The following is a 15786-nucleotide window of genomic DNA, read 5'->3' as shown; positions in this document are numbered from 1 at the left end:
TGAGACAGGTTTGCAGCCAGCGCTGCTTATTGACTGCATTCCAGTTGGGGGTAAAGTGGTAGGTGGGGGCAGGCAGTGGGGACTCATGTGTATCTGATACTGTGGCAAAACCACTAAGAGACTCTTACAGTGACTTACATAATTGTCTGTAACCAATGTTATTACCTCTAGCATTAATTGTCTGTAACCAATGTTATTACCTTTCAAGTTGGCTCTGGTTAAACAGAGCTAGATCGACAACATCGTGATCTGACGCGATGACGTCATCACGTGGGTCACGTGGCGTCCCCTTCGGCGGGAAACGTGATGACGTCAGAGGTAGAGGGCGGGGCCAGCGAGTCCTCGTGTGGATTGAAAGAGAAAAGACCTGTTTTGAGCTTCTCCTGTAGTTTCTTGTTTTGTAAAGTTCTTGGACAATAAATTCAGTTTGTTAACTTCCAGTAAGTTATAGATTCTTTGTTAGGAGTGCAGAGACTCCTACATTGGTGACCCCGATTCCTCGCGATCGTTTTTCGCGGTGAACGCCGAACACAGGCCAGTGATGGAGGCCAATGCAGTGGCCTTGAAGCTCCCCCAATTCTGGGAACAACAGGCAGCCTCGTGGTTTGTGCAAGCCGAGGCGCAATTTGAGCTCCGCAACATTGTTCAGGATCAGACCAGATATCTCCACGTGGTCTCCGCCCTCGAGAGCTCGACGGCGTCGAGAATCATCAGCCTACTGGAGAGTCCTCCGACTGCTGACAAGTATGTCGCCGTCAAGACACGATTGCTGCAGGTATTTGGTCTCACCAAAGCGGAGCGCGCTCGCCGTTTACTGGCTCTACCAGGGTTAGGAGACTCCAAACCCTCGGAAATGATGAGTCATATGCTGACTCTCCTGGGGTCCGAGCCCCAGTGCTTTCTGTTTCGCGAACTGTTCCTTACTCAACTTCCTGAGCAAGTACAGGCAGAAACCGCAGACTGCGTCGCGCTCGCCAAAGAGGCGGATAAGATTTACACGGTCCGGCAACAATACTGCGCCCTCGCGCAACGCCCCGCCACGAAGGGCCCGGCCCCGGCTCCGACAAAGGCGCCTCCGACGACCGGTTTCTGCTACTACCACGCCCGTTTCGGCCAGAAGGCCCGCTGCTGCCGCTCACCGTACAGTTTCGTTACCAGACCGTCGAACAGACCGCCGCGAGTCAAGCACGCCGGTCCCGGTACTTCCCCCGTGGCCGCGATGGCGATCGGTGCTTCCGGGAATTTCGGAGTCGGTCCAACAGACTTGTCCGACCTCCTCAGCGATTGACTCTTTTCGTTAAAGACAATTCTGGGGGGGGGGGCGTATGTGGCAAAACCACTAAGAGACTCTTACAGTGACTTACATAATTGTATGTAACCAATGTTATTACCTCTAGCATTAATTGTCTGTAACCAATGTTATTACCTTTCAAGTTGGCTCTGGTTAAACAGAGCTAGAGCGACAACATCGCGATCTGACGCGATGACGTCATCACGTGGGTCACGTGACGCCCCCTTCGGTGGGAAACGTGATGACGTCAGAGGTAGAGGGCGGGGCCAGCGAGTCCTCGTGTGGATTGAAAGAGAAAAGACCTGTTTTGAGCTTCTCCTGTAGTTTCTTGTTTTGTCAAGTTCTTGGACAATAAATTCAGTTTGTTAACTTCCAGTAAGTTATAGATTCTTTGTTAGGAGTGCAGAGACTCCTACAATACCACTTAAAGGCAGTCTGCACCTCTTAAAAGGGAGGTGCACTCTGACTGCTGACGGGTGGGACACTTCAGAGGGGGAGAATATTGGCTGTAAGAACTGTAAATCGATCCCCCCCCCCCCCGGTTCTCTGATTCTTCTTTGGATACCCTAGTCCAGGCAGTGGGCAGGAGGAAAGAGATCCTGTTTCCCCCCTGGAAAAAAGGTCTCCAGCCAACACCTCCATTTCAAGTGGGAAGAGGTGGCTGAGGAGGTCAGTGCAAAGAGATTAGCTTCCATTTATGGCTCCAATGACCACTATAGAATTGTTGAGGTAAAAATCCTACTCTCTCCTCACACTTGCAGCCCAATCACTCATAACGCTCACAGGACGACAACATGTCTGCTCCCCATCACCCATTCCACCAGTGCCGTTGTTAGTGCCATACAGCCAGCTGGGCCAGACTGCCCCGGTCCACGCCGAGATGCTGCAGTCTGGGCCCAGGGCTGCTCGAGGTTGCCCCGCCACGCCCATCTGAAGTGTCCACAATGGAAGCCTTCCAGCTCACAAGATGTAGCCACTGGGGAAACACTTCATTGGATAGGTAAACAAGCCCCCACAACAGGCACTGAGGGGTTGGACAAGAGTGATTCCTAATCCTATTAAATATACACAGATGGAGTTGAGTTTGAAAAATGTTTGTTTTTTGTCCTTGATTTGGTGTTTATTTTTGTAGTGAAATGATGACAAGACCCATAAGTCTGGACTCGAGGATGATGGTAGTAAGGACACGGGTGATAATAATTGTGGGACTGTTGGTGTATTGGAGATGGGAGGGCTGGTTTACAGGAAGTGCTCTTGGGTGAGTTTCTCTCTGAGCCTCTGCAGCTTGGGGCACTCGTGGTCGATGTTGCTCCTGCTCTTCCTGCTCTTCATGCTGATCTTCCCCCTCCTGCACTTCTTGCTGCCCAGGTTTGTGGTAAGGACTGGTTCCTCATTATCGCAAAAGCATGCAGCGGATGACCACAAATCTGGATGCACATTCAGAGCTATAGTGCAAAGCTCCTCCCACATGGTCCAGGCAGTGGAAACATCTGCTCGATTATATTTCTGGTGGCAACATGGCTCTCATTTTAGGCCACTTATGCAGTTGTGCCCAAGTTCCTGACTGTGTCATGAATCATGTCTGAAGAGGATAACCTTTGTCGCCCAGGAACCAACCTGTGACCTGAATAAATGTAAGAAGTCACACAACACCAGGTTATAGTCCAACAGTTTTATTTGAAATCACAAGCTTTCGGAGCGCTGCTCCTTCGTCAGGTGAAGCTTTGAAAGCTTGTGATTTCAAATAAAACTGTTGGACTATAACCTGGTGTTGTGTGACTTCTTACATTTGTCCACCCCAGTCCAACACCGGCATCTCCACACCCTGAATAAATGTGGCACAGAGAACTGCTGCAGGATGAATGAATCGTGACTGCTGCCAGGAAACCAGGCATAGACATGCATGATGAGCTGCCTGTGGTCGCAAACAAGCTGGACATTGAGGGAGTGGAATCACTTTATATTGAGAAAGATGCCAGGATGCTGATGGGGAACACGCAAAAAATATGGATGCAGTCTATGGCACCTTGCAACCAGGGGAAGCCTACAGTGTGAGCAAAGCCTGGTGCTCTCTCGTGCTGCTTTGCTCTGTCCATTGGAAATGTGATGTAGGTGTCCCTCCTGGCGTAGAAAGCCTCTGACATCCCAGATACAGCGGTGCACAGCAAACTGGGAGATGTCGCTGATGTCATCTGTTGCAACCTGGAAGGAACCTGTTCCATAAATGTTGAGGGCCGTGGTGACCTTGACGGCCACAAGCAGTGCCGTCCATACCCTGGTATGAGGCTCCAGTTTTTGGCTGCAGCTGGTGACGTAGGTCAGTGATAGCCTCCTTGGTGAGGTGAACGGAAGGTGCCCGAGACATCCAAGTAGAAGAGCCTTTCTGAAGACCTTCTGCACAGTGCCCTCCTCCTTCTCCCAGCTGCTCTTGCTCTCTGCTTCGCTGCTCCACTTGTGTTCCAGCCCCAAAGGCAGCCCTAGCAGACCATCCATAACTGCAATAAAACTGTTTTGAGAATGCAGAGAAAAACAGTCCAGCACCAGCAAAACTTGTTTTCACAATTCAGTTGTAGAAGGCAGAAAATAGGCCATAATCTCCCAGAAGTTGACAAGCAGCCTAAAAGGACAAACCAGCAACTGACCTGTATGGATGTGGAATAGCCCTTTTAAGTAGCGCTTCGCAGGTGCCTTGATGCCTGTTAGCGCCGTGATTTGCTGAGCGAGTAAATAATGCGGTGAGTCAGGCACTGTGGTAGCCCAATTCACAAAAGGATCCTACAATAAACTTAGGACCTTTATTTGAATATTATAATGAACCTTTTACATGCTTCCACCGCATGCCTGAGACACCTAAAATTGGAGCCTGATCCAATATGGCCGACAGCACATTTCCAGTATTGAATGAGCACACACACGACACTCGCCAAATTGGACCCTTAGGCGTCTGTTCCTGCCATTAAAGCGGGTGCAGAGCAATGTTCCCAGGGGTCCCGTGCAGCCGGTGAGCGGCTTTTTAATTGAAAAAAACAAGCATGCGCGGACTTTCGAATGGGCCGCGTGGCCCAAAAAAGAATTATGGGGAACAATGGGGCAGAGCGATTGAATTTCTAGGCCACAATCTGGTCATTATCACATTGCTGTTTGTGGGACCTTGTGCGCAAATTGGCTGCCGCATTTCCTACATTACAACAGTGACTACAATTCAAAAGTACTTCATTGGCTGTAAAACGCTTTGGGACAACCTGAGATTGTGAAAGGTGCTATATAAATCACAGAATCACAGAAACCCCACAGTGCAGATAGAGGCCATTTCGGCCCATCGAGCCTGCACCGACACATATCCCACCCGATCCCTGTAACCCCTACACCAACACATATCCCACCCTATCCCCACAACCCCACGTATTTAATCCCCCTAACACTAAGGGTCAATTTATCATAGCCAATCAACCTAACCCGCACATCTTTGGACTGTGGGAGGAAACCGGAGCACCCGGAGGAAACCCACGCAAACACGGGGAGAATGTGCAAACTCCACACAGACAGTCACCCGAGGCCGGATTCGAACCCGGGTCCCTGGCGCTGTGAGGCAACAGTGCTAACCACTATGCCACCGTGCTGCCCTACAAGTCTTTCTTTTCTTTTTTATCTACCCTGAATTTTCATTTGTCTTTTACTGGTTCAAAGATCTGATCTGTTTGGCAGCCCCAGGTTTGGGGGCGGTGGTTAATGGGGAATTTCATCTGGTACAGTTTTCTGCTGCGCTGCAAAGCAGGGGCTCGTTCCTATGGTAACCTGCAAACGTCTTCTCTCCGACTTGCTCATGTATAGCTTCTCCTGGTTACCTGTGTTCATGATCACCTGATTGGACCATTATTGAATTTGTGTTGATGCAAATGGCACAGAATTCTCCCTGTGTGAGTTTGGTGAGGAGGGAGCTTTGCATTATGGAACCACGAGCTGATTTAAGGGACTAATTGGGTTGTCTGTGCTGTTACCATTTGGTTTGAAATCTTGCCAGATGGTTACTTTAAATCTGAGATTCACTGCCTGAAAGGGTGGTAGAGGCAGAAACCCTCATCACATTTAAAAAGAACTTGGATATGCACTTGAAGAGCTGGAAAGTGGGATTAGGCTGGATAGCTCTTTTTCAGCTGGCACAGACGTGATGGGCTGAATGGCCTCCTTCTATGAAGCAAACATAACAAGTGCTTATTTTTTAAACTTTTAAACCATTTCACTGTCAGGGGAGGGAGTGCAGTTTTGAAAGAATGTTTTTGTTGTACTTTGTCTCCCTTGCCTCGCTTCTGCCCTTGAAGTTGTTGACTCCTTACCAGGGTATTGTTCCATGGGCGCAGGGCATCCACCAGTATTTTCTCCACGTGGCTGTTCTTCACGTGTGAATGTCGGCATGACATCGAGGACATCGCAACCGAGCCTGGTCTAGTCCTTGTCCAACATCGCTACACGTGCACTTCCAGCGGAGATTACAGGAGCGGGACCCCACTCAATCCTAACGCTGGGGCACAGGTCAGTTGTAGCACCTGTACCATGGCCTCGGTTGCATTCAGCTACAGATCAATGATCAAACCTGGGTCCTGCCTCCGCCTTTGTGGCTCACGTGTCTTAACCAGTTGAGCCATTGGGATTTGAGCAGACTTTAATCACAGTTAGTCAGTTGTATATTACTAAATGAATGGCAGTCTGAAAATGCTAAGAGCCTTTGTACTATTGTACTTTGGAATATTAACCTCAACTGTAATTCATGGAAACCACCTTCATATATGATTACAGCTGCCAGAAATTGCTTTAATTACAGCAATTAAATAAATGTATGGACATTTCAAAGTGATTCCACTTTGATTTTTCTCAATGCATAGGTTTTGGAGTAATTATTGTGGAATCAGTTAACCAGGGAAAATGTTGCTTCAGGTTTTTTTTTTTAAATACTACTTTTGTGCTTTTTGCAGTCTAATGCTAACTTTCGCTTCTGCACTTTACAGGAGATACTGTTGAGTTCCACGGTCCAGAAGGAGCAGGAAAGACGGAAATGCTTTATCACCTGGTGGCATCCTGCATCCTCCCAGAATCAGCGGGTGGGCTCCAGGTTGAGGTTGTTTTCATCGACACAGACTACCATTTTGACATGCTTCGCCTGGTCACCATTCTGGAGCATCGTTTGGCGCAGAGCACGGAGGAAACGGTTAAACAGTGCCTGGCTCGTCTGTTTCTCGTTCACTGCAGCAGCAGTACCCAGCTGCTGCTCCTGCTCCACTCGCTGGAGAGCATGGTTTGCAGTCACCCTGCCCTTTGCCTGCTTATCGTGGACAGCATGTCCGCCTTCTATTGGATCGACAGACTCAATGGTGGGGAGAGCTTCAGCCAGCAGGAAGCCAATCTCCGACGCTGTGTTGAGTGCCTGGAGAAGCTGCTGAACGAGTACCGGCTGGTGTTACTTGCGACCACGCAAGCCCTCATGCGTGGGCCAGGGCCTGGGACAGCCAGGCCAGATGGAGCTGCTGCAGCCTGGCAACCGCCGATCGCTGCAGTCGCAGAATATAAACCGTATCTGTGCAAATCGTGGCAAAAGCTGGTCAAGCATAGGTTTATTTTCTCAAAGAACACCACGAGGGACAATAAGCAAGAATTTGCTATTGTTTCTCTTCATCCAAGAAGCAGTATTGTGAGCAGGTGCTCTTTTATTATTACAGATGGCGGGGTCCAGTTTCTTTAACCCTTCACCATTCATTCCTAAACGAGGACCACTGGAGACACTCGTGATCCCACACATGAGAAAATTCCTTTTTATTTTACGTACTGCTAATTGTTCTGGTTAACTGAAGTCTATTCATCGGCTTTCCTTGTGGGCAAATCTAGATTAACCCTTTAAGTGTGATTTGACCCTAAACGAGGTCAGGTGGAGGTTTAGCCCCCCCTTAATGTGCAGATTGTCGAGGATTTCTATTATTTTCAGTGGGAATTCTGCAGCTCGTTTTGGCCTGATCTGTAGGGGAAGGGCTAATCCAGGCATCTCGTGAAAGCTCCTTTTTTGGATGTATATGTTCTTTGTGCATGTAGGCGAGTCCAGGACATGCCCTTAATATACACTCCAGTCACATCAACTGAAGTAAAATACCAGAAATACTTGAGTATTTTCTTGTGGTGGAGATCAGATTGGTCCTATTAAATTAAATTTTAAGCATTCTAATTGAAAGTTTCTATATATCTGTGGGGAGTTTCATATGAAGTGCTTAAATTTTTAAAAATATTCAACCACAAAGCTGTTCAATGCAGCCCATCCTTTTCATTTGTTGAGCCCGGGTCCTTCCTGTCCTGTTTCATTTGTAATTGGAAGTAGAAAGAAGGGGGTTTATCAGAATAAACAGTTCTGTGTATAATGCTTGAAAATATCTGCACCATGTTGTGCTTAAACAGTCCAAAATCACAGGGTACTATGTTCCTATTTTAAATCTGTACCATTGAAGGGAAAAAATCTAAGGAAAGGTTCTAATATTTATACCTGCTAAATCTTAATGTGCAGGTGGGAATAAATGCAAGAAAAATGTTTTATGTTGAAAATATGAGTTTTTAAAGTTGTTTTTATCTTCTATATGTGCAGCGCATCATCATGAAGTTCAAGATGAATCTGTGTTCATAGAATGATACAGCACAGAAGGAGGCCATTCGTCCCATCGGTCCTGTGCTGCTCTTTGTAAGAGCTATCCAATTCGTCCCGCTCTTTTCCCCATAGCCCTAGTGTTCTTTAAACGGTCACATTCTGAAAATATAATGGGTACACCATTTCTGTAGGGTTGAAAAGTCTAAGTAGTGAAATGTTTAAATCCCTTTCACAAAAATATTGATTAAAAATCTGTTGTTTTCAAAAAAGCAGTAGTGCTTCAAAACAAAATCTGCAATTTGTCTATGAAAGTTAAAATGATTCCTGATTATGTTAGTGTGGGATGATGGATACAGATTTTAAATACTGACGTGATGTCCGACAACTAACATTTCAAATCGCCTTACGCTTTGGCACCAAAAGTAAGCATTCAAAATGTAAGACTTTTTTTTGTGTTCTGCTTAAAATGCCTTAAATTCAATGTTCCCGTATGTGGCACTTACCAGTAACATCCATCCATAATATATTAAACATTTTGCATCTACGCACATTTCTGCACAACTTGACTTCCTGTTGTCACGTTTGTGTTTTCATATAAATTCATCTGTCCATATTTATAATGGGTTTTGCCTATGTAAACTTGTCACAATTAATTGTGTCAGAAGAATAAGGAGCAGGAGTAGGCCATACAGCCCTTCGAGCCTGCTCCGCCATTCAGTGAGATCATGGCTGATCTTCGACCTCAACTCCACTTTCCCGCCCGATCCCCATATCCCTTGATTCCCATTCCCCGAGAGTGATCGGGTGGCTCTGAAGCAAATCTCTGTGCCAGGTTGGCCTCTGTGTTGATTTTTTTCCCCCAGGGCTTCCACAAGGTAAGTATTAAACATGTGAAGGGTAAAGTTTTCACAGGGTTCCTCCGATCTCTTGCCGTAATTTCAGTGGAAACCTTGTAGATTTACGCTGCTTCTCGAGGGTTTCCACCAAAGATACGACGGGAACCCCACACAGGAATTGCTGTCCTAAATTTCAGCTTTAACTGAGTTTTTTTTTAACTTTTTAAATATTTTTATTCTCACATATACATAGCTTTTAATTACTTTATGTATTGATTTAAATTATTTTTTAAATCACCTGCCATCAGCGGCACCTCTGATTCTCTAGCTCCCCCTCTCAATTAAATCCTCTTTCCACCCACTCATGGGCCTGCCTGCCTCCCCAGTTGCAGGCATCTGCCAAAAAAACATACAATTGAATTTAAATGTCATAATTTTTTTTTTTTTTAATTACAGTCTTTTGTTGTGCATTTGTGACCTCCCCAGACTCGTACCAGCCACTCTGGGGCCAATTAGCATCTCCCCAGAGCTCCTTGACCCCTGAAAGTGGTATCCTGTAAACAGAATTCTTGGGGCCAAAAGACGTCACCTATTAAACCCAGCAAACTGGTTCCAGCAGCAAACGTCAGGGCTGGAACCAGGAAGACTGGAAAACTGCTGAAAAGACTCTGGCAGAAAACAGCAGCTGGCGTTTGTTGCGTTTTTAAGTTGTGTACGTATAAGGTATATATGAACTGAGAGGATATACTTAATAGGAAATACTGAACAGGCTGGAGCTCTTTAGAAAAATGAAGGCTGAGGGGTGACCTGACGGGAGCCTTTACGATTATGAAACAGTTTGATGGGGTATACGTAGAGATGATGTTTCCGCATGTGGGGGAGTCTAAAACTAGATGTCATAAATATAAGAGAGTCACTAATAAATCCAATAGGGAATTCAGGAGAAACTTCTTTACCCAAAGACTGGTAAAAATGTGGAACACGCTATCATAAAGAGTAGTTGAGGCGAATAGCACAGGTGTATTTAAGGGAAAGCTAGATAAGTACATGAGGGCGAAAGGAATACAGGAAACTCTTTTAACCGGCACCTAAATATCCGGAAATCTCTCTTAACCGGCAAAATTCAGGAGTAGGTTCAGGTAAGTTTTACTATATATTAGTGGCCGTGTAACCGGGGTTCCTGCACCTGTGGCCGTGCAACAGGGACTCCTGGATCTGTGGCCGTGTAACCGGGACTCCTGCACAAGTGCCGTGTAACCAGGGCTCCTGCACCTGTGGCCGTGTACGGGGCTCTCGTACCATGGTAAGTATACCTCTCTCTAATCCGGACTTTTTGATCAACCGGCACCACGCTGGTCCCGTCGGTGCCAGATAAAGAAGAGTTTCCTGTAGCAGGATATACTGATAGTTTTGGATGAAGTAGGTTGGGAGGAGGCTCGTGTGGAGCATAAACAGACCAGTTAGGCCGAATGGCCTGTTTCCATGCTGTAGATTCTGTGTAACTACACAAGAAGGGAGTGGAGGACAGCCACAGAAGGGGGTTTTGAGGGGAAGTGGCAGAAGGAGGTATGGGGAAAAGGCAGGCACATTGAGAGATGGGAGGGATGATTGAGACAGCCACAGAGAAGGAAGTGGAGGCAGCCAGAGGGGAATACGGGCAGTCAGTGCAACCGCTAAGTAGAAGGCCTAGGGATGTGTCATGCAGATGAGGGGGGCAGACAGGGGTCATAAGTGTATTCGGTGATATGTGATGAAGGATGAGATGCAGCACAGGATGTAGGGATGAGAGAGTACTACAAAAGAGGACGCAATGGGAGGAACACGGTGCCGTGAAGAAGATGGATTGTTGGTAATGGTAGGAGGTAGGGAAGACGATGAGAGTGAGGAGTAGCAGAGCAGCAGGACAAAGAGAGAAGGCTGCAGGGGCAGGAATACAACACAGCCACCATGGAATAGGAAATGGGAGAGTGAAGAGGTCACAATACAGGTGCTTGAGATGGATCGGCTTATCGTGTGAAGGTGTGGTTCAAAACAATTTGCAGGACTTACTCAGAATGGGTAGTGGAAAAAATGCCCGTGGTCTGAAGCTTCCCTTCAGCGCTGATCCAGGTTGTCACAGGAAAATGGACTGTCGTAGAATTTGATCTCCAAAGCATCAGTATAAATCAAAGAATGCCGTGTAAAGAGAACAGCATTTGACTGATTCAGTCATCATATACCAGTGGCCCTTGGTAAAAAATGTGTATATTACATGGCATAACACCACTATACCATTATAAAACAGCATAACCTCTGACTCGCCATGAGCAACACCACCGGAGATCAGCTAATGTCTAGAATAATTTAAAAAATCAATGAAGAGGAAACATAGGAACAGAAGTAGGCCATTCAGCCCCTCCAGCCTGTTCCGCCATTCAATTAGATCATGGCTGATCTGTATCTTAACTCCGTCTACCTGCCTTGGTTCCATAACCCTTAATACCCCTGCTGAACAAAAATCTATCAATCGCAGTTTTCAAATTTTCACTTGACCCCGCTCCTCCCCCCAGCCACAACAGATTTTTGGGGGCAAGATATGTCGACATGAAAGTTACTATCTGTTGTTGATAAAAAAAAAGTGTTGAATTGGGTCACATTTGTTACCAAAGTATCATAGAATGGTTACAGCACAGAAGGAGGCCATTCGGCCTGTCGAGTCTGTGCCGGCTCTCTGCAAGAGCTCTTCAACTAGACCCACTCCCCCTGCTCTTTCCCTGTAGCCCTGCAAAATGTTTTCCTTCAGGTACTTATCCAATTCCTTTTTGAAAGCCACGATTGAGCTTACCTCCACCATCCTTTCAGGCAGTGCATTCCAGATCCGAGCCACTTGCTGCGTAAAAAAGTTTTTCCTCATGTCGTCTTTGGTTCTTTAGCCAATCACCTTAAATCTATATCTTCTGGTTCTTGACCCTTCCACCAGTGGGAACAGTTTATCTACTCTGTCTAGACCCACCATGCAAACAGCAGCAATGATACTTGCCTTTCATAAAGCTGTAACAACTGTACTCTCACTAGAGAATGATCTACCCTGCTCTAACTGCAAATAGACCTTGGGGAAGTGTTGTTCCAAAAAAAAGGCAAGCGAACCAAGTCTTGCACTGTCCTTTTAATGACTTTCCGGATCTTCTGGTTTTTTTGAACTAACACTCCTATTATTTGAAATAAAAACATATAACTGGTATGCATAATGGGTTGTGTCACTTTTTAAAGTAGTTTTTTGGGAGTTTAGTTCCCCTTTCAGTGCTGTTTCTCTTGTGTTCATTACTTTCTGGCTACATTTAAGTAGCTGAGGAAATTGGGTAAATGGAGTTGAGATACAGATCAGCCATGATTCAATAGAATGGCAGAACAGGCTCAAAGGGCTGAAAGGCTTATTCCTGTTCCTATATAAACTAGAGTAGAATGAAGAGAAGGGGAGATTTTCTGTGATATTTCTACTATACCAGTCTATTGTAATATTTTTTAGTGGTTCTGATGTCTTAGCTCTATAACTTTGTCAAACACTTGGGTGGTTATTGTTGAGGTTATAGATTTTATATTCAATCGCCCTGTTGCACTACTATAACCTACAAAAACAAAGTGGAAAGCAACAGTAGTATAGAAATCAATCCATTACAATCTGCTGCAACTAGGAAGAGGGTCAGACGTGGTTCTGTGGCAGCACTCTCACCTCTAAGTCAGAAGGTTGTGAGTTCAACCCCCACTTCAGAGACTTGAGCACAACATCTAGGCTGACACTTTAGTGCAGTACTGAGGGAGTGCTACACTGTTAGAGGTGCTGTCTTTCAGATGAGACATTAAACCAAGGCCCCATCTGCCCTCAAGTGGACGTAAAAGATCCCATGACACTACTCAAAGAAGAGCAGGGGAGTTATCCCCAGAGTTATGGTCAATATTTATCCCTTAACCAACATCACTGATCATTAACACATTTTTGAATTTTGTTGTGTGCCAATTGGCTGCTGTGTTTCCTACTTTACAACAGTGACTACACTTCAAATTGGCAGTAAAGTGCATTGGGACGTCCTGTGGTCGTGAAAGGTGCTATATAAATGCAAGTTTTTTTTATTGTTTTCCGGAAAGGAATACTGCAGGGAAGGCTGATGAGACTTATTTGTGACCCTGGACTTAATCAATTATAGGTCCCTCTGTAAAACTCAGGTTTCTACTTGCCTTTCTTTTTAATTGGAGCTTTTGATTCCCCGATGGCTATCCTGTGTATTCAGATCTGTTATCACCACTTGAGTCTTGACACTCATTTCCAAAGGCCTAAGGCACTCCTGTAGCACAGAATAATAAAGGTGCAGCGTATTCTAAATCCCTTGATTTTAATGCTCTGCTTGATGATTGACTAAAATCTAATCTTATTTTAATAGTGTGTGACCCTCCTGGCAAGCTCAGCTCAGAAATGCTCAAATAGGATGCCGAGGTTGTGAACAGTCCAATTCAGCCTGAAACAGGGGCCAGGGAGGGGGATAGAACTGGAAGCTTGGGGAGGCCGAAAACAATGGCTTTGGTCTTCCCGTCGTTTAATTGTAGGAAATTTCGGCTCGTCCAAAACTAGACGTCGGACAAGCAGTCTGACAACAGAGGCAGTGGAGGGGTCAAGAGAAATGGTGGTGATGTAGAGCTGGGTGTCATCAGTGTACATGTGGAACTTGACGTCCTGTCTTCAGATGATGTCACTGAGGTACAGCATTTCGATGAGAAGGGGGCTATGGATAGATCCTTGGGGGACTACAGAGGTGATGGTGCTGGGGTGGGATGAGAAGCCATTGCAGGAGATTATCGAGCTACAACTGGATAGGTAACATAAGAAGTAGGAGCAGGAGTAGGCCATAAGGCCCCTCGGGCCTGCTCCGCCATTCAATAGGATCATGGCTGATCTGAACCTAGACTCACGTCCACTTCCCTGCCCGCTCCCCGTAACCCCTAATTCCCTTATCAGCTAGGAAACTGTCTATCTCCGTTTTAAATTTATTTAATGTTGCAGCTTCCACAGCTCTCTGAGGTAGCAAATTCCATAGATTTACCACCCTCTGAGTGAAGAAGCCTCTCCTCATCTCAGTTTTGAAACGGCAGCCCCTTATTCTAAGATTATGCCCCCTAGTTCTAGTCTCACCCATCAGTGGAAACATCCACCCGATCAAGCCCCCTCACAATCTTACATGTTTCGATAAGATCGCCTCTCATTCTTCTGAATTCCAATGAGTAGAGGCCCAACCTACTCAACCTTTCCTCATAAGTCAACCCCCTCATCTCCGGAATCAACCGAGTGAACCTTCTCTGAACTGCCTCGAGAGCAATTATATCTTTTAAATATGGAAACCAAAATTGTACGCAGTATTCCAGGTGTGGCCTCACCAGTACCCTGTATAACTGAAGCAAGACTTCCCTGCTTTTATACTCCATCCCCCTTGCAATAAAAGCCAAGATTCCATTGGCCTTCCTGATCACCTGCTGTACCTGCATACTAACCTTCTGTGTTTCATGCACCAGGACCCCCAGATCCCTTTGTACTGTAGCACTTTGCAGTTTCTTCCCATTTAGATAATAACTTGCTCTTTGATTTTTTCTGCCAAAGTGCATAACCTCACACTTTCCAACATTATATTCCATCTGCCAAATTTCTGCCCACTCACTTAGCCTGTCTATGTCCTTTTGCAGGTTTTTTATGTCCTCATTCACTGCTTTCCCTCCCATCTTTGTATCATCGACAAGCTTGGATACGTTGCACTCGGTCCCCTCCTCCAAATCGTTAATATAAATTGTAAAGAGCTGGGGTCCCAGCACTGACCCCTGCGGAACACCACTAGTTACTGATTGCCGGAACAGTGGAATCAAGTGAGGTCATTTCCACTCTGCTGAATAACAGAGGAGAGACGTTGGAGGAGGATGGTGTGCGCAACCATGTTAAAGGCTGCAGACAAGTTGAGATGGCTAAACAACCCCTGCTAAGTTTCTGCAATGTTGTTTTGTAGGGGTACATTAGCATAGTGTTTATGTTACTGGACTCGTAACCCAGGGGCCTGGATTAATGATCCAGTTCAAATTCCACCAGAGCAGCTGAAGAATTTAAATTCAGTTAATTAAATAAATCTGGAATTATCAAGCTAGTATATATCTATGTATGCACACGTGCCTGTAAGTGTCTAAAAAGAAAAAAAATTATGTTTATTGTTTTTTGATTGTTTTTTGTTTTTCATACAGACCCCAGCATCTGTAACATTTGACCCCACCTCATTGTTCTTTGATGTAATGTTTTCCTGACTGACCTGTTTGGACACCATTCATACCTTTGATTGCTGTGATTATCTCTCTGCCGAGGTGTGATAAAGGGCAGTTAGAAAGATTACCTGTAATCATCTGGCAGTGTTCTCTGACTATATATGCTGTGCCTATATGCATCTCTTCACTTCACCTGACGAAGGAGCAGCGCTCTGAAAGCTTGTGATTTCAAATAAAGCTGTTGGACTATAACCTGGTGTTGTGTGACTTCTCACATTTGTCCACCCCAGTCCAACACCGGCATCTTCACATCATGACATCCAGAAAGCATTTGGTAAGGTTCTGCACAAGAAATTGTTGGAAAAATTAAGAGCACACTGAATTGGGGGTAACCTTGTAAGATAGGTTGGTAATTGATTGGGACGTAGGAGATAGAGTAGGGATAAAGGGAACATTTTCTGATTGGCAGGATGTGACAAGTGGTGTTCCATAGCGATCTGTACTGGGGCCTCAAATTTTCACCATATCTATCAATGACCTGGATGAAGGAATAGAGAGGTGTATATCCAAGTTTGCAGATGACACTGTTAGAAGGCACAGTAAGTCGTGCAGATGGGAGCAGGAAGTTACAAAGTGACATAGACAGACTAAGCATCATCCACTTTGGAGAAAGACAAATCTGAATATTTTCTTAATAGTGAGAGACTAGGAGTTGTGGAGGAGCAAAGGGATTTAGGTGGCCATGTACGAAAATCACAGAACGCTAGTATTAT

General features: G+C 45.6%; 1 protein-coding gene across 4 annotated transcripts in view; it reads left to right on the top strand.

The window, feature by feature from the left end:
* xrcc2 (X-ray repair complementing 2) overlaps window positions 1-15265 on the top strand; it is a 43207-nt gene extending 27942 nt beyond the window's left edge. For 2 of the 4 annotated variants that reach the window (XM_085987511.1, XM_085987510.1), the window contains one exon: window positions 209-1666. In XM_085987511.1, the coding sequence (XP_085843637.1) occupies window positions 542-1288 (747 nt within the window). In that variant the 5' untranslated portion in view covers window positions 209-541 and the 3' untranslated portion in view covers window positions 1289-1666. Of the gene's footprint in view, window positions 1-208; window positions 1667-6294; window positions 8333-14995 lie in introns of those variants that run through there. The other 2 variants (XM_085987509.1, XR_015078340.1) reach the window with 2 other exon arrangements.
* The last annotated feature ends 521 nt before the right edge of the window (window positions 15266-15786 follow it).

Source organism: Somniosus microcephalus, chromosome 5 (genome assembly GCF_052327205.1).
Source record: "Somniosus microcephalus isolate GS21.2 chromosome 5, FLI_Smic_1.0, whole genome shotgun sequence".
NCBI classification, from domain to species: domain Eukaryota; kingdom Metazoa; phylum Chordata; class Chondrichthyes; order Squaliformes; family Somniosidae; genus Somniosus; species Somniosus microcephalus.
Note: the sequence above shows the minus strand (reverse complement) of the source record. Positions and strands in the feature narration are given on the sequence as shown.